The following is a 25,821-nucleotide window of genomic DNA, read 5'->3' as shown; positions in this document are numbered from 1 at the left end:
AAAGCAATAGATATACACACACACAAAAAGTAGCAAACCCAATATGAACCAAACAAAAAACCCAAACAAAAAACAAAACAAAAAATTCCATCTGGTATAATATATTCCATTAAGTAGCAGGTACAGAAAAACAAAGAGGGGTAGAACAAATGCAGAACAGTTCTTTCAATCACAGCAATGCCCTCTAAAAACTGAGATGGAAATTGTCATTCTGAAGATCACAAATATCTATCATTAATATCTTTCTCTTAAAATAACCCAAGGCCAATCATTCCTAATTTAGAGTAGCCTGAAGACTGAGCAATGGACTAACTTTTCTTATAGAGACCTTCTGGCTATTTCTTTACATTTGTACAAGGCTGTCAATAGAGAAAAAAATTCAGCTCTCAGGCTGAAGGTATAATAAACCCAAATAAAACAAGAGGCTTTTTGACATTGAGAGATGTCTGAAATTGCAAGTTTGGAAGCATAATAATGCTCAAATGGGAAGGCAACCTGTTGATACACTGCCTCCTTCCACCATCTTTAGCATTTTTTCTGGATTTGAAGCTGCACAGCAGGGCACAGATGCATGGATTGCTGTCACCTGCTCTGAGTGAAAGGGTCTGTGTGCTGCTAGCAACTTCCAATGGATATAATAGCATTTGACTTTTCTCTTCTGATTTCAAGTGGCTAAGTACCTGAAAATATGGATCCTAACCTTTTCTTACCAGCTCCCAACCACAAGGAAGTCCTCCCAGAGCAGCTTGCACAAAACCAACAGGAAAAGATTCTCTTTACTGGTGGTTTTCCCCTGCTTTAGCAAACTCAGCTGCCTAACAAATGAGTCCAGCAGCAGCAAGGTGAAGATGAGGAAAGTCATGTACCTGCCTTTTCCGCACCTGCAAGCTCTGCTGCCTTTGCAAGGCTCTGCTAGACTTAGGATGTCACCCAGAACAGAAAGGTGGGAAATCCTATGCAGCTGCAACTCTGCTACACTCACACAGCTGTTTGGGAAGACGACATTGCAAAAATTAACATTTTGTACCTATCCCTTTCTCTTTATACAACAATACTTTACTTGAAAGGGATACCCTACATTCTCAAAGAAAGTCTTAATTGCTTGCAAAGCTATGACAATGACACAGAACTGGAACTTAGAGCTCATCCATTTTCAACTTACTACTAATCTTTTTCTTCCTTTACTTTGTTAAAACCAACATTCTTCAGATAATGTAAAAGCCATCATTCAGAGTCTTGAATCACCAAGTGATAATCTGTTTCTTATTGCAAACAACACTACAGTTAGGGAAAGGAAAGGTCTTAAAAGTTTATGCTGAACTACAGAATTTTGACAGGTCTTTCTTAAAGCAGTATAAATCTCCATGCTCAATATTCAACTCCAGGAAGTACCAACCTGAGAATGTTTGACTAAAGAAAATTAATTAGAAGGCCATGGCACCACTGCATGCTTCATAGAGATCATTTTAAATAAAAGTCTAAACTGAGCTATGAGGCAAGGCTGTGAGGAATCTTCAGACTAATCCTTTATTTATTTCTCTGGAAACCTTCAATATTATCACTTAATTATAATTTATCCTCTCTTTTCACTGTAAGGTTCCTCTCTGCATGCTTCACTTCCACCTTGCTTTCATAAGCTCATCTATACTGCAAGCTCTTATTCATTCTCTGTAGTTAAATAATCTCTGAAAATATTTTTATGAGATTAGGCTTTTTAGATTTTTCTTGCACCTCCTTCATTATTGTACCTAGACTAGTCTGGTCCTTTTCACACAGCTCCTTTCTATCTGCTACATCTTATGCATTTTACTGCTTAATCTAAGGTGTGAACTTAATTTTAAAATATATTGGACCATAGAGAGGATATATGGTAGTGATGGCTCTCAGCCTGGACCACAATATTACATCTCCTCAATATTACTATTACTAAATGCACCATCACTGCTTCTGAGAAGTAGAGCTGGCTATCAACAGCACTGGACACCTGAAAAGCAAACTCAGCTGTCAAAAAGTTTACAGATTAGCCTTTTGCATCTTTGTTCAAATCTGCTACCCATTCAGAATTAGTCTCATTCCCACAGTTTGTTTTCCTATTTCAGCTGTGCCTTCTACTGTCAGCAACCAACCTTCTTTTTCCACCTGATGGACAGGTCTTCTCTTCAGAGGTACTTTGCCTGTGCAAAGGCTGCCTAATAACCTCACACTCCCAACTACAAACATCTTTCCATACTTCCCTACCCTTTTCACTTCCTTTGCTTTTCTAGTCAAAATGGTGCCTTACTCATGTCTTTACACTCTTGCCCTAAGTTAGACATATATTCTATAAATTTTAGACCTGAAGTAACACACCTTTTATTTCCTGAATTTCAAATAACATTACAATATATACCTATTTAATTGTATTTTAAATTTCTACACCTGAATTCCATTAGCTGACTGCATAATACCATAATACCATTAATTCCTCCCTGATTTCCCTAGAGTATTTGCCGGTGACAAAATAGAAATCTGTGAGTCGGAATTCTTAAGTCATATCTGCATTACTTCAACCTGACAAATGTAAATTTTGTTGCATAACAGGCAGCTCCAACATAGACTGTACACAGAAAGCTCTGCTTCTTCAATTAAAAAACTTTCATGACTTTGCTCTTTCAGCAAATTTCCACCTCTGCATCTCCAAAACACCTACTGTGAGAAGCACAGTGTTTGAAATAAAGTTTTCAAATCCCTCTGATGCTTATGACAGCATGAACCCAGTGCTCTCCAGGCTGTACTGGGAGCTGCTTCAGCCAGCTCCACAGCTGAGCCAGCACTAAAGCCACCTTCAGTGCTGACTGAGAGGCACTGGGGTCTGTCCTGGGAGCCACATTGCTTCCACTGAGTCACCACCTTCTTCCCTGCTGTTCAGGCATCCCACCTCTGCTGTCCTCCTGTCTCTAACACGGGTCTTGTCCTCAGCTCAATCCCCAAATTATCCAATATTGGCTCTGAATCATTTGCTATTTCCTCCAGCAGAATTTCTCCTCTAAGCAGGCTCCCATTTAATTTAATCTTTGGGCATAACACCCTTCCTTTTGCCTGTATGGCACATGTCAGTCATTCAGGATATGCTAGAACTTTGGTAACCCCATTTTTCACATCTTCATTTTTGGACTAATGAAAGAAGCATAAATGAGTATTAGCAATGTTGCACTGATAATTTTCATTTCCTTTCTCATTCTTTTGACTTAAAGAATTCTCATTTCCTTTTTCTAAATTAGTCATTACTCAATTAGCAAAATAAAAACATGCCACTGTTGACTCAATGTCACTCTCTCTTACCACTTTACCCACAGCTGAAGAAAAATTACCACCATCATGTCAAATAAATCTGCTTTGAGATTATAAATTTGTTCGATAAAGAGAAGTGTGAAGGCAAAATACTCTCATAAGGCATCAGATTTAGTAGCTTGGAACATCTGAATTTACAAAGAAAGGATTACATAGCAATGAAAGGTACTTGAAATAGCTTAAGAGCTGCACAACCAGTAAATCTTGAAACCTTATTGGCAATTGGGATTCATTATCAAAGCATTGTGAAAATGCTTCTATTGTCAATATTAAGCATCAGTATTGTACTCACTGATGAGACCTTGTGAAAAGTGAAGAAAAGTAATTAAATCTAAACTTTCTTGAGCCTGTCTGTGAGATGCTGCGAGAGATCACTTTGTTTAGCTTATTAAAAGAGAAAAAGAATACTGAGAAATAACCTAATTAGAATAAGAAAGTATGTTTTTGGGCAAAATATATCTTTAATCTACCTGGGAAGGTGATAATATAAAGCAGTGACTTGAAGTTACACTTAGATACCTTCAGATAAAAAGGTACACAGATGCTTTCTGTTATTATTTTGACACCAAAGATAGTTCATGATTGGAACAATAAAGAAATTATGAATTTTTCATCTTTTGATTATTTTATATCAAGACTGGGTATTAAACATGAAATAAGTATTGTGGTATCTGATCTATAGATCACATGGAAGAAACAGTGATCTCTCATGACAGAACTATGCGGGTCTATAGCAGCTGAACAACATTTAAGTTTTTTGGTTTTAGCCTGTTTCCAAGACAATCAAAACCCACAGTCATGACATAAATATCCAAGTTAAACAGCAAGGCTAATCACAAATGAATGTATTTCTCTACTAGACTCTCAGATTTATAATAAAACATCCAGAAAGGTATAAAAATACAAAGTAAAAAGACAGTATTATTGTTTGGGGTTTTTCAGTAAACAGTCTTGTGAATGTTCTATTTTAAAAAAATTAAAAGTATTTGTACATATCTATTGGTGCTAACGCAACTACACTGCAATGATATAGTTCACTTAAATACAGAAAACATCTTAAATATTAAATATGCAAGCATATACAATAAAATACATTTATAGTTACACCGTCCTATTTTTCCTGAAGTACTTACATTTGTTTCTTGAAAACCTTTAACAAAATTCTACGTGGAGATATTCTTTTTAAAACATAATTGAGTACTCTTCACTCCTCAGATGTTCTGTTACATATTTCAAGGCTGGAGGTAAATGGTTGTAAACAAAATAACTCCACAAACACAGCTACTTCTTCTAATCCACTTGAAATTGCTGGTGATACTTTAATAAACATATCATCTTTGTTTGCTTCCCCCAACAAGAAGTCGTGGTTAGAAAGCAGAGTTCCATAATTGGTAGCTTTTCCTCCTGTTATATTATCAGTGCAGGCCAAGGCTGAAGGTAAAGGATATAAGAAAATATACAACATGAATATTTGTGTGTTGCACTCATGCACTACGTTGGTTTTTGGTGCAGTGAGTAAGTGTGACTCAACATTCTCACAGCCCAGCACTCAAGGAATAAATTAGGTGCAAGCTGGTCACAGGCCATGGCTAAAGAAGACACATCCCTGCTGAGAGGGTCGAGGAAGCTGTAACCACCTGATAAACAAGGCTGGTCATGGATGAGGAGATTGAGGTACCAAACACCTTTTTTGCCTCAGCCTTCAATGGCAACCACTCTTCCCACACTTCTGTCATGGATGGACAGCAGGATGGGGACTGGGGGAACAAAGTACCTCCCACTGTAAGTACAGATCACATTTGTGACTACTTGTAGAACCTGAGCATACACAACTTTGTGAAACCTGATGAGATACATCCAAGAGTCCTGACAGAACTGTCTGAACTACATCATTTCAGGCAAAAAACCTAAGACCTGTGTACAACCAGTGCTAACAAACTTTCTTTGGGAACACCCTACCTGTGTCAGATCTGTTAAACTACAAGGAATTGATCAAAATCAACTGAGAATTTAGTATTTTGCTCACAGTAAATTTCAAGAGTTTGGCTGTTGAGATAATGGATACAGTATGTTAATGCCAGTTATAACTCATTTTGTCTTAAAAAAAAAAAAACCACAGTTCAGTTCATGGTAAATAAAGATCTATTTCAATAAATTAACCTTAGGACTTAAATCCCCAGAAAGTCTTTTCCCCACAGCTCTTAAGAAGCACTATTTCAGTCATTCCGTCATTCCAGACATCCATCCTGCTTCAAATTCATCTGGCTGAACAGAAAGCATTTCAGGAGAAAAAAAAAAAAAAAAAAAAAAAAAAAAAAATCAGAGCCATTTTGTAAAGTCCCAAGAAAGTAAATAAGAAGTAGTAAATACAAGTGCTGTAAGTCTGTTGTTCATGCAACCGTGCACAGGTGGTATTTTTACAAGTACAGGAAGGAGGCAATTGAAGGACTTGGACTCGACGCTTGTGCGTCCCTCCCAACTCAAGGTACTATGGAGGCGGGGGCAGGTGCGCTTGCTGCGCAGAGCCATTCGTTTCCCGGACCTGTAGCATTACTTGGGCGAACCCCGCTGTCTGCACACCGTCCTGCGTTCGCGGGCACACACACCCCGGCGGCGCGGCCCCGCTCCGCACCCGGCGCTGCCGCTCGCAGCCCGGGGCCGGGCGGGGCTTGTCCGTGACGCGGGGCGGGCGGGGCCCTACAAACGAGCCGGCGCCAGGCTCGGGCTGCGGCGCTGCCGGCCGGGCGAGGCGGGCGACAGCGGGCGCTCGCAGCCCCCGCACGCCGCTGCCGGGCGCGCTGCCCCGGACGCCGCCGCCACCCGCGGGCGCCCATGGAAGAGCGGGGCGAGCGCTGCCCCCCGGCTCCGCGCCCCGGCGGTGAGTGACGCGGGTGCCTCGGACGGGAGCGGCGCGCCGGGTGCTGCCCGGGAAGCGTGGGAAGTTAGGGATGGGCGAGGGTGCCGGCGATCGTGGATGGGCTCCGCCGCCCCCGGGGCGCGCTGGCGCTGCCGCCCGGCGCCGCCGCCCGCCCGGCACCTGCCGCCGGCAGGTGGGAGCCCCGCGGCCGCGGCAGGCGAGCGCCGCTGTGGGGCTGGGGAGCGTCTGCCCGGCCGGGCCGTACCTGAGAGCTGTCCCCAGCCTCGGCAGGGACGCGCGGCGCTGCCTCAGCCCTCCGGACTCGCCGAGCCAGGCTCTGGGAGACAGCGCTGCCGGGAGAGGGGGTAGGAGAGAAAGCGTGGGTGGGAAGCAAAGTGTTCGGCAGCACCTGGCCAGGTGCGGCTTCTGGGCACTCACTTCATCTTCTTTCTCTTGTGGTAAAATGACAAGCCCAAGTAAGGGCAGAGTGGTAGGGCTCTGGAAGCGGGGCGCCTGCCTGACGGGAGAACACTTGCAAAAGCTCTGCTGAGCATCTTCGATCCGCTCCTTCACATAATGCTGGAGCCGGCGGGATGCAGCGTGCTGAACTGGAACTTGGCGAGCTGCGTGGGGCTGGGGGCACAGTGGTCCTTGGGGCTTGGCAGGAGGGCACAAGGCCTTAATTCGAGCTCTTTTCTGTTTTGGAGGACTGGCACTCTAGAGTAGTACAGCAAAGGCTTGGTTACTGCAGTTCTTGGTGTGCTTTCCTAGGACAAAGGTGTATGCAGTTCAAATCTTTTGGGGGTAAAAGGATGCTGAGAGGGAGGGGTGATAACCTTCAGATGGAAGAGTTTGGGTTTGGTCTCGTCTACCAGCCAGACATTCAAAAATCAGGAGGGGGCACACAGCTGAGTACAGGCAGTTCAATCACCTCAGCTGACTGGGAATTAAAGTACATTATTCTCCTTCCTTTCTCTGTCAGTGCAGTGGGTTAAGAGCTTTCCCGGTTTCAAGACTGTTCCTCTTTGGATTTTCGTGTGGAAAGAAAAAATACCTGGGAAGTCCTAGGAATATCATGCTTGAACGGCATGGGGATAGAATGTCTGCAGGGAGCATCTTTCTGGTATGAGAGATCCATGCAGTGCCCACTCCCACTGAGAGGGAGCCTCTGCAGTATGTATGGCAAATGGAACATAGTAGAACACATTCAGTTTGGTGAATGCCTATATATTCTCTATCAAGCTTAATTTGTAAGTATAAATATAATAACTGTTGCAATATACATCTGCTAGCATTTCTTACACTCTTGAATAAGTGAATTTCTCACATTGCTCAGAAACAAACACCTCTCAGTAAAAGCACAGTCACTGACATCAACTTCAGCTCTCTCTTCCACATCCACCCTTTCAGGACCCACCCTGGTTTTTTTTCCTCTTTGGAAAATGCAGAGGGTTTTGATACTACATAACAAAAATTACCTCTGGTAGGGAGGTTATGCATCTGAAGCAAGGCCAGCTGTTGCAGTGGAGAGACCCTAATTTGACAGAGCACATTCCGGCCTCAGGATTGCCAGGTTCCCGCCTGTGTCCGTCCCCTTGTCAGGATACCTTGGTTATTCTGAACTAGCCATAGGCTTGCACAGGCAAACAGAATGGGTGGAAAACACTTTCTAATACATGCATGTATGTACAGATAAATACAACTCTTCTGCTTTTCATTAGAGGAAATTAAAAATGTTTTTCTTAGTCTCACTAACCTGGGATCTCTCCCTTCCCTCATTTAGAAATGCCACTCACAACGCATAAGATATCAGAGCCCAAAAATATGTCAGAGCTGATGGATTTCCATGAAAACTTTTGATAATGATAAAAACAAAACAGTAATATGCTAAGGCAGACCAAGATGGGAGATCCTGCTGGTCATCTCATTTGTCACTCTAGAACATGAGGGTTCCCTCCAGGTCACTGTGTAGTGCTTTGTTTAGTAAATTGATTGGTTTAGCTAAGTCTAATACAGTGATGACCTCACCAGTATTCACCCTGCTCCAATGTTATTCTGAAGGCAGGAGACTGGAAGACACAGAAGTCTACTTGGAATACAAGCTAAATTACTATTTTGAGGTGTGGAGATTTTTTTGTTTTGTTTTTATTTTTGTTTTAAATACTTGTATTTGAAACAGAGCCCACATCCCTGTGTAAGAGGCAAGAAATTGCTTGGCAGAGGAAATGAAAATGGGATTGCTTAGTCTCCTGTGTTCCCTATTTTAATATATCCAGTTAAGGTGAGCCTTTGTACTGAAAGGGGGCAAGACAGGACAGAGACATCTTTTCACACAGGCTGTGTTCTTAGGGACAGCTTTGATGAATTAGGAAGCAATTCTATTAACTGTTCAATAGGCTTTTGCTTCCTAATTAGAATGTGACCCATTTTGCTTGGAAAGTGGGGTGGGGAGTATTTTCTGGAGTTTGAATTTAGCATTTGGGTTTATAGGGGGTTAGAGAAGGCAGTGGTACAGTGTACCCTCTTCACAAAAAAAATTGAATCCTGACAGGTGTTAAAAAAAATTACTAGAGGGGGTTAAGGGGATTCCATATTACTATTCAGTACAAAAAAATTTTGTGCACCCTGAGCTTTTCAAGTTATTTTTATTCTGGTGTAATGTCCCATATTTTTTTTTACCTGCATGAGGTTCTCTGAAATCTACAGTATTTTCTCTTCTAACAGTTTTTATGATCTCTTGACATGAAAGACTGGAATGGTCCCTTCTGACCTTAAGAAAGAGTGCATGTTATATATAACCACAGTCTGTTGTAAATTTGCTACCTTACTGCTCACACTGGAGCTGAACTCCTTTAGAAGTCATGAACTGGTGGCCTATCTAATTTGCATAGACTGTATTTATCACAGCAGGTGCAGAAATACAGCAGATTTCAGCCAAAAATACTTCCTACCAAGTCAGCCTTTCTCATTTTGTGAAGTTCTTCTTCTGAAAATTTATCAACCTTTTAAAGTGTATTTCTGAAGTTTTAGTGCTGATAGACAGTATCTCATCTTAACAGCACTGAAATTATTATTAGATTTCTTAACATCTGACTATAAAAGTTAAAGCCATGGTTTAATCTTTGCTGGTTGTGCAGCAGTTTTAATATAATTGGGAAATGTACCTATCATTTAGGCACTGTGAGACAGGTTTTATACAGTTGCATGTCGTTTCATGTCCCTTCTTATTGTGCAAATGACTTTTTTGATATATCATGGGGTGATCAATAGTTTATGGTTTTAGAGACCTTCAGTAGTATGTAGTTCTATTTCCTTTATTACACTTGTCTCTGTAGCACTCAATAATGTGTGAAAGAATTTGTAATTAATTACTGGAAACTAGAATTCAAGCATTCATTGGCAAGTGTTCAAAACTTTTGTTAAAATAGTATTAAAAACCACAAGTGTATGCAGTGGGAAGTATAGGAAGAATTTCATCATGGAGAGGGCATTGTGATACAGTTTAATAGATAAAAAAAAATGCAGAATATATTTTCAAGAAAAAACACATTTCATAAATTGAATTATTTTTTTTTTTTTTAAACAAAAACACCTGCTCCCTTTCCTTTCCTGCTCTTGGTTGAGCTTTAAGTGATAGCTGTACTGGAAATTTTTATTTTACCAAGGTACAAAGTGGCACTTCAGCTAATATAAACAACTAAGCAATATATCTTACGGTGGACAGAGTCTCCTATTAGAGGATAGGAATATACTGTTCATATCAATGAGTTCTTGAAGGATTTCAAGTACACTGCAGTTGCTCTAGTTCAGTTTTTTTTAAAGCACATCACTGAATACAAATGTTTAGAACCTTGAGTCTTTATCAGTTTAGGAAGTTGGTTATCTCAGTTAGGGGAATTTTTTTTACCAAGAAGCCAGCATAGCAGATGTGTGGGTTGTACTGCACAGCTTGGTTTAACCAGCAATGTTAGTCTTATATTTTGCAATACTGTGTGCCCAAATATGTGCAAGGGAAAATACAGTCCACAAACTGTCCTGAGGTTCTATCACATCAGCAAAACTAAGTGTTCTTTATAAGAACAGAATGTCTCACTCAGATTTTGAGCTCTAATCTCCCTCTACAGACAAACTTCAGCAAGTGAAGTATAGTTCTCATTCAGTCCAGACTGTATTTTTAGATGGCTGTGCAGAGATGTCTCCAGTGAAGGGATTCAGTTCTGCAAGGAAATAAAGTGAGGCCATCTGAAACTTTACCTGTTTGTCCACAGTCCCTAAAGAACCAGGAAAACACGCCTTCCCTTTAATGAAGGTGAAGTCCCTTGCATGCTTACGGAAAGGATGTTGTCTTACCTCTCCTAGCGACTGTCCTGGTAGTAACTGGGTCCCATTAGCTCTGCTGAACCTCTCAGTGTGTTGCTGTGGGCTTTTTTTGTGAGGTAGGTTCTTGTCAAATCTGCCAGCAGACTCTGTCTGATGCTTACTGACTGCCCTACACACACTCCTTATGCCTCTTCCTACCCACTTAGGCAGCTAACCCAGAGCTTCTTGTGACAGTTCAGAGCTAAATCTAACCGTATCCAATTCCCAGCAAAAATGAAATTATCAGTCCAGGAAGAAACTACCTTAATTTGTTAATGCATATTAAACTAAGAAGTCTATATAATCTAGAAGGTTTAGGCAATGTCACTGGCGACACACATACAGAGGCATTAAAATATCTTTGTAAAATGGTAAGAAATATCAGAAATTACAAAATAGTGATACATGTTTTAAAGAGTACTGAAACATGCTTAAAAGTCAATGACATATGACAGCCTCTGGCCTTCATTCTGCATTTATTGATTAAATTTTCTGTTTATTTCCAAGTTACTATTACTGTTGAAGAGGTTTTAATAATAAAGTCCACATTGAATCTGGTTAAATAAACAGGATGGCACATTTCACTAATTAATTGGAAAAAGCTGAAGAAAAGATTAAGCAAAAGCAATCAGAGTTTTTGAAAAGTCTTGGTATAATCTTCAAAGCACCATTTAACATAAACTGTGTTTCTTTTACAACTTGCTCATTTACTTGTAGCAAATACAAAAGTAATTGCTGTCAGTTAAATGTTTTGAACTAATCTGGAATACAGAGTCATCAAGTCAAGTCATGTATGCTCTGCATGACTTGTGGATGCAGTGAAAAGAATTCTTAAAGCAGAAAAGTAACTTGGCGAAGTGCCTGCTTTAAACTCCTCAGTGCATGCTTCTTATTGTTGAAAGAGTTTTTCAGACCCACAAATTATAAAGCTATGGAATAGATGTTTGCATCATTTTATATAAACCACTGTAATTCTAGACGACAGCAAACTACAGATCTACCTAAAACATTAAAGAGAATATAGGATATAAGAGCTGAATGACAACCAATTTATGTGCTGCTTTATTCCTGAAGACCACTCTTCTCACACATTGTGTATTTTATGCTGAATTTAGAGGCACTGTCATGTCCATTGTGTTACATTAGTCTAACAAAACAAAATACTTGATCCAGATATCAGGCCTATACAGTTTGGGAGAAATAAAGTAGAGTGGAAAGAAAAGACAGACAAAGCTTTATTGCTTGCAAACAAAACAACAATAGCATATGGGTACTCTGAATGACATAGTTACTGATATGGTTTTTTGGAAGTGCATAAGATAAATGCTACTGATATGGTAGAGGTGTTCTGCAGTGGAGGATGTGCACCTGAACAAATAGCTGAGGAGGAACAATTAAATTCTGTATGTCTGAAACAAAAGATATCCCTATGTTATAATAAGATTTCATATTAGAACAGGAAACAGTTGCTTTTGTGCATTTAGAAAAAGCTGTGCCCCACAGAAGTCTTTAACAATGGGAAGACATTGAGGCGGAGCTCCACTGAGGCTCAAAAACCTGCCTGAAGTGGGGCTGCTGGTACCACATCTGTAATGTCCCACATATTCTGATTTCAAAGAAGCCAGCTAAGACAAGAGTAGAGCTAGAATGAAAAACACCTTGCTATGTCTTTTTCTCAAAAGCCCCTATGCTAAATTCAGCCACAGGATGGCTTGAATAAAAAAGCTGGCAAATGACTAGTATGCAAACTATAAGTTACAAATTAAGAATCCCAATGAATTAATATATAGCATTAATTTTCTATTTCAAAGAGAAAACAAAACACCCCAAAAATCCCCCAACAACAGCAAAAAAAAAAAAAATCAACACCCCCCCCCACCAATCCAGCGGTGTGTTGTCACTATGAGACCAGCAGCTAAAATTTAATCTTTCAAGAGACAGTCTGTTACAGAACTTCGCTTTTAGCATAGCATATTTCAACCTGACTATTAAGAAATAACTGTTCCTACCAGAAGGCTTTAAATTCACTTATTTCCACACAGTTCAACCCGTTCCTTGCTAGAATCCTATTACGCTTTTCCAATAAGGTGTTAAGACAACTACTCTGGCTTACTATTTATGGAGCCAGTGACTTAAAATATACTGTGAAGTAAGTGGCTATTCCTTTAATCTGTGACCTTAAAATTCAACAGAGTTGGTGTTTTGTTGTTCTTATGTACTGAGCTGCCCATCAGTCACTGATCCAATCTGGTTGGTGCTGTATCCTGTGCTCCCATTGCTGCTGAATTTTGCGGCAGCATAGCTCAGTGAATTTACCTATATTGAATTTTCTGTCACCCAGTGTCTTCCCCCATCAACATCCACACTGTGGGGCTATTAATACTATTTATTGTTAAAAGTGATATAGATAAAGCTGAAAATTATTAGGAGGAATGGTGGGGACAGGGAGAGCAGACTAATGACAACAGACGAAATGGAACTCTTCCAGGCAGAGAAAACTTAACAGTGGCCTGTCATGGTTTGACACTGGTGCGATGCCAGCGCCCCCATGAAAATATACTTTTTTAAATAATTGCTGTGAGATGTGATCAGGAACAGAGCAGAGCAGGCTCATCTTGGTAACAAAGAAAGAACTTTATTAAACTACTACTACTAGAAAAAACTACAAACACTAAATCTTGGATGAAGACTTTCCAAAACACCCCTCCTCCTCCCACCTAATTTCTAAACAAACCTAACAGTGAGACACCACCCAGGATCTTAATCAAGTTGCCACCCTTCAGATATTCAAATACTCAATCTTTCAAGGGAGACAGGAGTCTCTCCTGTGCCACAGACCCCCCCCAGGAAACACAATTGCCACCCTTGTGTTTCCATGTCACACATGGCGACCGCCCGGAGAAAATCTGCCATGGTGACACTCTCCTTTCCATGTCACAGTGCTCTCACCACTGGGCATGGACAGACTGCTCATAGGGCTCCTTTAAGGATGCTTTGCCATGGACCAAAAGAGACAACAGTTCAGTTTCTCATTTTGGGACTACAGTCCCCCCCATTTTTTCCTGGGGCTGAGGGTCCAAGAACAGAGGTCTTTTTCTCCTCTTCTTCTTCCTTGAAGATAGAGGGCTTCTCCACACCTTCTCTTTACTCCTCTGCTGGTGATCACTGAAACAGGTCTCCTGGCACACCAACGCACCACCCTAAGTGCAGCTTCTGTTAGGAGAATTTGGTTCAGTCTATGGCTAACAAGAGAAGTCCAGCCACAAGCCACTCCATCATCTCCTTCTAACTCGAGAATTTCTTCTTCTATCATCTCGGATCCCAGACTGTCTCTCTTCTACTTCAAATCAAGGAGGAGCAATATTTTACAAAGCCTTCATTTTTCAGGAAAGGGTTAAAAGCTCAGACTCCTTGGACGGCTGATATTTCTGCCCAGCAGCCGACTTCCAAGGCCAAGGCTGGGCGCCTTCCCCCCCCCCCCCCCCCGCTTCTCTTCCGCGCCGGCAAAGTTACAGGTACCGTCCGGACTCTCTATCTCTTCCCTCTGGGGGGGGGATGACAAAGACATCTCCGCTTCTCTCCACCCTTCTGTCTACAGGAGCTGGCTCGGTTCCAGTCCCTCTACCCCTCGGCTCACCTCGACCAGGCCGCATGGCTTCCCCTCCCCCACCCAGCCCCATGGCTGGGCAGGGGAGGTCCGCACAGCACCTTGACCGGAACCAAAGAGAGCGAGCTCTTGGGAGTTCTTGCTTTTAACCCCCTGTGTTCTCAGAGGCGTATCCCTATCTTCAGTGGTCACTTCAGGTGCCAATATCCAAACTTGACCACTGATTGGTTTGACCCAACTTCCTGAAAAAAGAAAAAAATCACTTCCATGTCAAACCACGACATGGCCGAAAATGGAAAAACCCCAAATTCCTCTGTAAACTTGCCTCACATCAGACATCACAGAATAGCCTGAGACAAGGTATGGCCACAAGCTCAAAGCCTGTGGGCATACGAGGAAGCACTCTCTTAACTTCACATCTATCATGACACTTTGCTTCTCTTTCTTCCCAGCCTCAATTTCTGCTTCCTAACAACATTGCTGCCTTGTAGCCCGTTAAAAATGGAGAAAGGGAAAGCAACAAAGTGATAATCAGTAGAAAACATCAGGAAGCGGAGCTGTTCCGTTCAGGATGAAGTCACGACCTCTGTAAATGCAAAGCTATCAAACAGAACTTTAGATTACTTAGAAACACATCATTAGTCCTTGTTGCACTGGGACTTAGGTTATTGTGGAAAAGTCATTAGTTTCTTTTCACATTCTCTGGAGAATTTCCAAAACCTAGCCCTTGAATTTCCTCAGGTTGTTCATATGTAATTTCATATTTCAGCCCTTGTTAGCTGGCACAGTATGTGCTGTTCCAGGCTTAAATTCATAATTACAGTAGCCTACTAAGGCAAAGCAGTCAGGTACTCAGCTGTCATGGCTACTACTTCTAAGTGGAGTTAGGCAGTACTGAAATCCACACCAGCCCTTCACTGAGGGTATGAAGTCTTTGGAAGACGTTGTAATTCAGGGACTTTGTGTACACAGCCTGCTCATACTGCAACAATCTAATAGCTCTACTATGTGTGAAACTCTAACAGTTTCACTTCAAACATTGCATTAAAAACACCCTGACCTTTAAAGGGTGTTCAGTGGTGGTATTTAGTAGTCTTTTGATAAAGCCTAAACTTAGTTCTTTACATCACAGCAGCTTGCTGGCTAACTCATGAAATGACCTTCAGAAGTACCCATTGTGTATTTTCTTTCCTGAGTACGGAGATGGGAACGACAGGTCTTCTAGTGTTTTGTTGATTCAGTCATACTATAGTCTATGGTTTCATTATCTTACCTCTTTGCAGGGCCAGCATGCAAGCCACCTATTTTATCCTTAGAAACACTAAGCACAAAGCAACAGTTAACTTCACTCTAAAAATGACACAAAATTCAACTTTTCTTTGATGTGCTATTTACCTAGAGCTCTTCCTAATTCCTTGCTAGGCGAGTGTTGCCTTCTCATGTTGGACAGCTCTATCTACATTGCATGAGCCTTTTTCCCAGGAGGCTTGATTTCTAAGTTTGCTGTTATATAGTTCTTTGAGAGGCTGTAATTCCCAGACATCCTACAAGACCCTCAGCTTTTAGGCAAGCTCTTTTGATCCCGTCCACACCTTTTCATGTTTTGTTTCTAAGACAAACCTATTCTTGTAGACTAAAAAACCAATTGTCTTGTGATTGTGGTTCAACTCCAAGGAAATCAGATTTAAAAAAAAATAATAACTAATAATATCCCATGTGCAAATGAAAGGTTTATAATATTCATGCCTCCTGATCACTGGAAATAATTTTCTTATGGCATTGTTGCATATGTCTGTCTTTTAAAACATTTAATTACACTAAATTATCTATGAGCCTGGCGTTGGGAAAACTAAAGTTTGTTCAGTTTTGAAAAGATATTTGCAGTGTGGCTGAATATAAGATAATGTTCTTTTTTTTTTCCCTCTTTCAGCGAAGTTTTTGCTTGAGAAATACACATCCGCTCAGCAAAACAAAAACCACTTTTAAGGGTTGTTCTTGGTGGAAATCTCTCTATGCCCTATTACGCGCTTGAGTGAAAGCAGACTAAGAACTTCTGTCATGGCAGCTTTTCTGCTGGGAGCTGTGTTTCTTATTGTTCAACCTCAGATAGTGCCTTCCAGACCAGCTATAAATTCAAATGCTGAGACTTCTTCTCAGTCTGTTCAGAGAGAGCTTTTAAAGAAAACATCTCAGAAAAATGACTTCAAGGAAAACATTCATTCTAATGGATCATGTCAGCAGCTGCCCCAGACTATTATTATTGGAGTGAGAAAAGGTGGAACAAGAGCTTTGTTAGAGATGTTGAGTCTCCATCCAGATATTGCAGCAGCAGAAAGTGAAGTTCACTTCTTTGACTGGGAAGATCATTACAGGAATGGATTGCAGTGGTATATTAATCAAATGCCATTCTCGTATCCCCATCAGATCACCGTGGAAAAAACTCCAGCATATTTCACATCACCTAAAGTGCCTGAAAGAGTTTATAACATGAACCAATCCATGAGACTACTCCTTATTTTAAGAGACCCAAGCGAAAGAGTACTATCAGATTATACCCAAGTGTTCTACAACCACATGCAGAAGCACAAGCCGTACCCATCCATTGAGCAATTCCTAATAAAAAATGGTGAACTCAATGTGGACTACAAGGCAATAAACAGAAGCTTATACTACATTCACATGCAGAACTGGCTGAAGTATTTTCCTCTTGATCATATCCACATTGTAGATGGGGATAAACTAATCAAAGATCCCTTTCCAGAAATAGAAAAGGTAGAGAGATTTCTGAAGCTGTCACCACAGATAAATGCTTCAAACTTTTATTTCAATAAAACTAAGGGATTCTACTGCCTGAGGGACAGTGGTAGAGAGCGCTGTTTACATGAGTCCAAAGGACGAGCGCACCCACAAGTAGATACCCGGTTACTCGAGAAACTGCAGGAACATTTCCATGAGCCCAACAAGAAGTTTTTTGAGCTTGTGGGCAGAACATTTGACTGGCACACATTTGTGGCAAGTTAGTGGTGAGCTTCAGAACCTATGTTCCAGTGTACAGTTAGAAGATTTAAAAAGGGCATTTAAGCTATTATTTATTTGTAAAATCCATAAATACTTCTGTACAGTATTAGATTCACAATTGCCATATATACTAGTTATATTTTTCTACTTGTTAAATTTGAAAGCATTTTGTATTGTTTTTCATGGTTGTTAACATTGTGTATGATGTGTCTATATGAAGAAACTAAATTATTTCATTGCAGAAGGTGCTCTCTTGAGAATGTGTTGTCTTTTTAATAAATAAGATTCATTTTGACAGAACATTTCTGAATTATTTGAATACTTTGGCCTTCCTGGACTATTTTCTCTAATTGCTAATGAATATTCTAAATTTTACCTTTCCATTTTTCTTAGTTTGAAGTGTGAATTAATAATTTCTTTTCCATTTGAAAATACTATTGTAGTTAACAAATTGTTCAATCCTGCTTTATGAAATGATTTCCTGTCAAAGTGCTGGTACATACACATGTTGGGAAATGCACACCCAAAGGACAATGGAAGTCTCTGTATAATTTGATATATTAACTGCTGTACTTAACGTTCATATTCACTGTTATAACAAGTGCTCCTCAATTCTTTGGCAGTACAGTGCAGGTTTCATGGCAGATTTTTAAAGATTCTGTGGGGAGCAGCTCATAAAATACAGTTAGCTGTAGAAATATGGTCAATCTGAAAAACTTCCAGTCTCTGAATGTATGCATACTTCATAAAGAGATATGGTTGCGAGAATTTAAGCAATATAGAGACTTTTGAAGGCTGCTTTTGACTGTTCCTACATTTCATAGCACATTTACGCTTTACCATCACTGAAAATAAACACACCAGAAAAATTAGTTGGTCTACATTCCAGTAAGCAGCAACTTCATTCATATAAATATTACCACATTTCTCCCCTACTTAAGGCTGTTTTCTGTGAGTTTTCAGTTGCTTCAAGCAACTTAAAATTGCCTGTGAACTACTGTTTGTTTAATTCCCTTCCAAGAACTGTGATGGCAGGTCTTGATTAGATGTGTCTTGTGAGATTAACCCAAATTCCAGGAACTTGCCTTGTTTTCCAGCTGCTAAAAATGGAAGTTAGATGTTAGTACATTGGTAAAGACTGCAGCTGTCCTTATCTGCAGTGGTTATTATATCTTGTTAACCATCAGTTTCTGGAGTTAAAAGTTAATCCAGTTTCCACGCAAGGCTTCATACAGTACTTTCAATACAAGCTACTGATTTTTATTTCATGATCTTGAGTTTAGTTTTTGAATGTGCAATGGCAACACCCAGTAAATTTGAACTTGTAGCTGATTGTTACAATCCTTTATAAAATTTAAATGTAGATTCATTCATTTTTTTCTGGTGAGCTAGTGCAAACTTGGGCACTATGACAAGGTATTGTCTGGATGCAGATATCCCATATTATGCCTCTTGCATGAAAATTTGCAGATGCTGTCCCTCTCTCTCCCACTCCTTGTGCACCTGCCCAAGCTGTATTCAGCCTCAGAGAGGTTGGTGGTGTTTTATAAAGCCTACAATGAAATGGTATTGTACTCAATAAAATATTTTCTGAATTGCATTTTTCCTTTTTGTTTTTTTTTTCTTTTTTTTTTCAGTTTCTAGTTTGGAAGACCAGAATTTAGGATTCAACTCCAGTTTAGATTTCAGCTAAATGTTACTTAGAGCTCAGCTGTAGCCTGTTGCTATTGATATGAAAGCAGTTTGCTGCTGGGTTGTGCCTGAATGGTCCACTGCTGTCCCAGAATATACAACAAGTAGGGAAAGTTTCTGGTGGCAATAATGTCAAATCTTACATGAGGCAGATGCCAAAAATAATGGAATCATAACACCATAATGCTTCTATTAAGGTTTTAGAAAAGAGAAATTCGGGGGATTTTGTGTAAGGTGGGGCAGTATTTTCTCCTACACTTACCCCATTACCTTGGTAATGTTATCTCTGCAGGAGCCAGCTGGACCAAAGTGATTTTGGTCCAGACAAAAGGCTTCCATTAGTGCCTTCCTGCAGTCTCAGATTAAGCTCAGCAAATTCACCAACGTTTTGCTGAGAAAGGAAAAATACTAGCAGGTGTGTGACCAGGAATTGGAGGAGTACATGAAGGCAGGGTTGCAAGAAGTCCATCTGCAGCAGGTTGAAGAGGGCAGCATAGGGCATCAGTGTTGAATTGGAAATACCTGTGCACTACTGACAGCTGATGTTGGGACTGAGGATACTTTTAGTGCCTAGTGCTGCTTGATACCAGTATTTTTGCCCATCTCTAAGCAGGACACATGCGCACATTTTCCCACACACGAAATGGCTTGTCTCTATAGAAAGAGAAGTGCAGCATGAACCATTAGGTCACTATTACTGTTACAGTGCTAGGACCTCATAGAGTGTTGTCTGCAGGATCCAGAGGTGAAGTGACCACTTCAGGGGCCATTCTGAATTAGAATATCACATGACTCACATCCTCAACACCAAGTTCAGAGGGTCTCACAGAAAGTATATCATACCCAATGCTTACACCTTTTGCAGGGATGGCATGATTGTACAATACCTTATCCTGGAGGTAGCTCTGTTAGCTGTGACAGTGATGAACAATAAGTCACACCCACACTAATAATAACAGTAATGCTTATCTGCCATAAGTTCAACAGTTCAAGGGTTCCAGTTCTCAAAACTATTCTGTGTCAATGTTCTGTTCAACCAGGGCAACATTCATTTTCCACACTCCTTACTGTACTTAAATATATTTACTAGGCTGTTTCTAAAGAAGTGATAGACAATAACAAAAGCCATCAGAAAGTGAAGAGAGAATGAAAGAAGAAGGCTGAAGCACATTCCGTCTGGAACTCTAGAAAAATTAATAATGACCTTTGAAGGCATATCATATCTGTTCATAAAAGAAAAAAATCCCTGAAATACCTTTCCAGTGTTACGCAACACAGGTATTTATTTCTGTAAAGCTGTACTAGCTCAGGTTTAAAGTACAACTACTTGGGTGTTGCTCCAGAGACCTGTTTTCTCAGGGTACCTAGCCAAGCCTGTGATCACTATTAAAAACATAAAATAAATACAAAACTTTATGAGACTTCAAAGCCTGGCACTCCCCTTGAGTACAAAAAGAAATGCCAACCAAATAATTATTCAGGGTGGCACTGCAGGACTGTGTCTTGCCCTCTGCGTCACAACGTAGATTAGTGTGAGACTTTGAAAGGTAGATATTGTACCTGCAGAGGACAAAGATTAGACTATAATGATTATCCCAGGAACACTGCTTGAAGATTATGGAACGGGAAAAGAACACCAAAGCTATTGTTTCATCAAGACTATTTCTACATGTACTGCTGATGCTGCATGATCTTGTTACATGTGCTTTGCTCTTCCTTGTATATTTTTCCTGCTGTTACAGGTGAAAAACATCTACTGCGCTTGAATAAATCAACATTTCTTTGGAACATATCAGAAAGAAATTATCAATTTTTAAATCTTGCTGCAGTAATTGATGAGTGCGTGAAACTTAAGACTATAAAATATTTTAGATGAAAACTTTTTTAGTTTGGTTCTCAAAGCTGATAATTTTATGTTTCCTTGTCTACTGCCATTTTTGGAGTCAGCTTCTGCAGAAAGCCAGGGTTTCATTCCCTGTTGTCATTCAAACAGATTTCAAATGCCAAAGAAAAATATGGGTTATGGAATATGGCATATTTCCATGTATCTTTCTTCTGCTTTATCTAGCATGGCTGACCATATATTTAAAAAACATCACACGTGTACTCTATAAGTAAGAGACTGTACATCAAAACTACTTCTCATAGGAATATTCCTTTTCCATTAATTCTTCTGAAGTCTGTGTCATAATACTCCTAATTTAGACCGCACTGTGAATGAAATTTTGCAGGAGTATATTAGTAGATGTTCTCTAATACAGTAACAAAGTAGTAAAACTAAAATAAAGCAAAAGCGTTAAATTAAACTAAGTCAACAAAATGTGTTGAACTTGGTACTAGGTATATACCTGCTGAAATAATTGCAAGTATGTGCCTCTACAGATGTAACAATATTTTCTCATTCTTAACCCAGCAATTTTTATTTATATGACTCTGTCTAAATGCCCAGTTATGCTCAAAATATTGTATGTTCAATGTTAATTCCTTCATTTTTCAATTGATTGGGGAGGCCAGTTATGGATGGAAGCCATGCAAATATCTTGTGAATGGAAAAAAATTCATTAATAATTTCCTTACAAAAAATAAATGAGATTGCATTTATGTCTCCTAGAATTTTTGCAGAGAACAGTACTCTTTTCCTGCAACAATAACCCATCCACAGTAAATTTTCTACTTAAATACCACACAACAGTTGATGCAGTTTTTAAGTTAATAGTGCAATAAACTCAACAGTGATGCTACAGATTTTAAATGCCTACTGGGAAGTATAAAATATGCAAGTCAGGGTGGGGAGCAGCTGGATGCATAGGAACATCTGATCTCATTGGTCTGAGAATTTTTTTAATGGTAAGGAATGTGAAATTTTTGGCTTGGAGATAACATTGTGTTGTCTATGAAAGCAATGTTTTCAATTAACTTTCAAGTCAATAATCCTACCATAATTACATCACCTTTATATTTGATATTATTCTCTTCCAAAACACATTTTAAGAGCCAAACTCCAGATAGCAGGTGCATCCCTCAGTATAAGAAGAAAAAATTTTAATACAACTCTGACACATGGCTTCAATTACAAAGGCCCATTGGCTTGCACAAAGGAGCATTCTGAAATTGATGGCAAAATTCTTCTTTTCTTAATTCACATGAAACTTACAGAAACAGGAACATTTAGACATTCACAGAAAACAGAACTAACGTGCCCTCCCCTCCTTGGTTTACACTCAATCAGTCAGCAGTATTTCATCAATAAAGATCAGGCCAGTTTCCAGGATCCAACATAGTTCAGTCCAGATAACTCTCAAAAAAAGAGTTCTTGCAGTAATTCTTAACCTAACACTTCTCACTCCTTCCTGTTACTGAAATTTGTGTAATTCTTCTTTCCTTCCCGGTATGCTACTGTCCTGTCACATCTGTGCTATTAACTATTATATGATCACCCTATCAGAAATAGATCCGTAATCTGATGGTGTTTTTATAGAATACTATTCAAATGAATGTGAAATCACAGCATTATGGAGCTCAAAAATATATGTATTATTTATATGTGTTTGCTCTGATATGCTTTAAACTTTAATTGAATAAAATTCAGCTTATTTGGTCAGTGTCATTGCATTACAGGAGGAGCTATTGTCACACCATCATCACATGTACATACATAGTTAGCTAATGGTAAATGATATGCTATAAATAGAAATGTATAATCAAAGTAACAAAACTTTCTTGTTGCTACAGTAGCAACTATGTTATTTGACATGAGACTTTTCCCCATTATACAAATGGTATCACTGTTTCTTTGGAAGTGACAAAAACATTTTGAGAGCCATTCTCTTAATACATGCAGGAATAGGGTCTTTGTTCCCTCTGTGACCTTATGTAAAACACAAAGTGCAGGAATGCAAATTATGTTCTATAGTCAATTATCAGCAGTTGGTGAAGTTTTGCTAAACCTAAGGTATCAAAAGTCTGCATGTTCTGAAAGAAAAGGAATTGGAACCATACCAGGTGTTTTTTTGTTTTAATATATTATAATTTTCTTGCCAAAATATATGTGTTCCTGTGCAAATGGAATAATAGAGGGGAAAGAAAGGACACATGCTGAAGAAACAGAGCACCTACTCTATTTTACAGTGACACTGGCTGGACCTCAGCTAGGCAGCTGCATGAATAAAGGACGGTGGAAGTGGATAGAAAGGGAACACTGGATACAGGTGAACATCTTGTCATAACCTCATTACTTCTGTTCATATCCTTACATATGATGAACAAGCACTCTCAACTCTCAATTCTCAAAACAACTTCTTTTCCAGTTCTTGTCTGTGCCACAGAAAAGGCATCCAAATCCATCTGGGTGTCCGCTGATTCCCATGCCTTAAGGCATTTTTTACAAGTTAGCACACTGTAATGCAATTAGAGTTATTCACCTCAGCTTCTAATCTTCCCCTTTTTTGTTTTTAAATTTGTACTGAATTTTCCATCTGCTACAAATAAAAAGGTTTGATCAATAAATTATTTACAGCCTGCAGGAGGAGAAGAGTTCATATGAAATGTTTTGCAGACAAGAGACTCACAAAAGAGGATATTTTCTCATAGAAAAAAGAGCATCTGTGGACCAGTTGGTTTCTTGCTGACTAAGCCAACTGGATATGATGCTATTTTGGCAGCTTCCTTATTCTTGTGTGGGCTTCAGTTTTATGAATTCCATAAGATATTTATTATTGAATGTAACTATGTATTGAATATCGTGCCTATGATGGTTTATGATGTTGGCATTTGTTTTCTAATTTAATTATTTAACATCAAATGATATTAAAATTCTAGTGCCATTTTTTGATAATAAACTTGAGTCATTTAATTCTTAGACATTCATAAACTGAAAAAAAAAGTAAAAGTTGAACTGCCTCTAATGCTCCTTTTTGTGCCTCCCAAAAAAACTTTTTTTCTACAGCCTTATGCAAGAAAGTTAAAATTCAAGAATGGTAAGTAAAGGAAAGGATTTACTCTCCCTTAAAAAGATGTCAGTGCGTGAAAAATGGATTTTAGCAAGTGAATTAACTGTTCATGTTATTGTACAGAGACTGACAGCTCATAAAAGTGAAAAGGAAATCCTTTCTAGTTTTCAGAGCAAGGGTAAAATGGTGTCAGGGCCTCTGTGGGGACTTGCAGAGTTCTGGTATGTTTCCTCCACCTTAGTACAAGCATGAGAGTTTTACTGCCTCTCATGTGTCACCTCAAAAAGATGCCTTTTCTTCTGTACTCCAGATTACCAGCCTTAAATTGGTCTGTTTAGCTGTGAGTGTACTGGAAATAACAGTGTAAACATAAAGGAGAAAGTGGCTTAGTAGAAGCAGCTCTCTACTCCACCCACATAACTGCTTGCCTTATAAACAGTTAGCTGAACCAGCTGGGAGGACAATGTGCCCAGCACAGACAGAAGGAATACATTTCACTGGTATTGCTGCTAAACTCTTCATTGCCTTATTCAGGAGACAGCTTTGTTGTTGTTCCTACTAAGTGAAGGACCTCTGCCTTTAAAATTGCATCCATTTCTATGGCACACAGGCCATTATGCCTTGTGTTTGATTGTCTAGTAATAAATACTTGCTGGGAATGATGCCCCTGAATTTCCTATTCCCCAAACTGGTAATTCAGAGTGTGATTTCAGCAGATATAAGCCATGGTTGAACACTCAGAGATATTGCTTATTCTGGCCAAAGCTGTTCAGAGCTGTGCCAGAACAGGAGTGAATTCAGCTGAAAAGGAACCCAAACAAAACTTGTTTTTTCAGCTGCATCAGGTCCCTGGTCCTGGTTATCACAGTTCTGCAAACAGAAGCATCCCTGAGCAGACCTGACTGTGAGACAGCCTTTCATTCCAACACTGTCACCAAAAACTAGCCCATTAAGCAACAATAGTCTTCAGGTATTACAGTACCTTGAGATATTCCTGCCCTCTATTTTTACTGTCATAGGACTGGTACAATTTTTGGGCAGTTATCCTTTGAATTGGATCAGGGAACTGATGTGTCTTTTTATACATTTGCTTTAAAGCACTGGTCATGAAAAGAGGACTAGAGAAGTGGCACGCAGTGGCCATTGTGGAGCTTGCTACAAATTGTTCCATGGAACACTTTGTGGTGTGACACCACAGCCTTTGTATGTACATTTCAGCATGACCTATCTGCACCCACTGACTCCTCTAGTTCAGACCAATCCATGAACTGACAAATGCTTTTGATAAAAACATTTAAACTGAATGAATGCCCAGGGCTCATTTTTCCTATTCGAATGATGTTAGACGTAATAGTGTTCAAGCACTGGGTGAAAAGTAGCCAGTGGTAAATGACCCCCAAACCTGTCTGTGAGGACACTGGAGGACACTGCAGCTGTGGAAGTGCAGAATTCCCCACACCTCTCAAAATGTTCATCTTTCAATGGGTTATGTTTTCCATTCAACTTTTGCCTTTCCATTCAATCCTTAATGTTTTGTCTGTCTGCCAACAAAGGGTAGAGTGTCTAAGATAATTCCTGGTTTTATAGGAGACACTTTTAGTACCACCCTTAGCCAATTTCATAATGGAATTGTGCCACAATTTTGTATATTTATAACTGAATATTTGATGGGCGCAATAAACCAGAAAAAAAATTGACAAGAAAAAAATCGTTCCTTTTCTAAAAGAATGTACAATTATTGATCAATTTTAAACAAAATATCAGTAATTGGGAAAATGTTTATTCTAATCAGCAGGATTGTTATGTTGCTTTCAGATGCACTGATTAAATGTGCTGTCCTCCATAGTGTCATCTGTGGAAAGGAAGAAAATTCTTTAGGTCCATAGATATAAACTACAGAAAATGCAGAAAAGTAACCTTTGGCATTTTGAAAACCAACTTCCAAAAGTACTGGATTCTTTTATGGGCTGCAGCTCTGATAGCCTTCGATCCTGAAGGCTTTGTGAATA

The 25,821-nt window shown here is 39.6% G+C and overlaps 1 protein-coding gene across 1 annotated transcript; it reads left to right on the top strand.

Moving 5' to 3' along the window:
• Window positions 1-6,051: 6,051 nt before the first annotated feature.
• Window positions 6,052-18,771, top strand: HS3ST1 (heparan sulfate-glucosamine 3-sulfotransferase 1). The gene is made up of 2 exons (XM_068188691.1): window positions 6,052-6,208; window positions 16,084-18,771. The coding sequence occupies exon 2, from the start codon at window positions 16,212-16,214 to the stop codon at window positions 17,172-17,174; it is 963 nt and encodes a 320-aa protein (XP_068044792.1). The 5' UTR covers window positions 6,052-6,208; window positions 16,084-16,211; the 3' UTR covers window positions 17,175-18,771.
• Window positions 18,772-25,821: the final 7,050 nt, after the last annotated feature.

Source organism: Anomalospiza imberbis, chromosome 4 (genome assembly GCF_031753505.1).
Source record: "Anomalospiza imberbis isolate Cuckoo-Finch-1a 21T00152 chromosome 4, ASM3175350v1, whole genome shotgun sequence".
Lineage (NCBI taxonomy): Eukaryota > Metazoa > Chordata > Aves > Passeriformes > Viduidae > Anomalospiza > Anomalospiza imberbis.
This window is presented reverse-complemented; position numbering and strand designations above follow the sequence as displayed.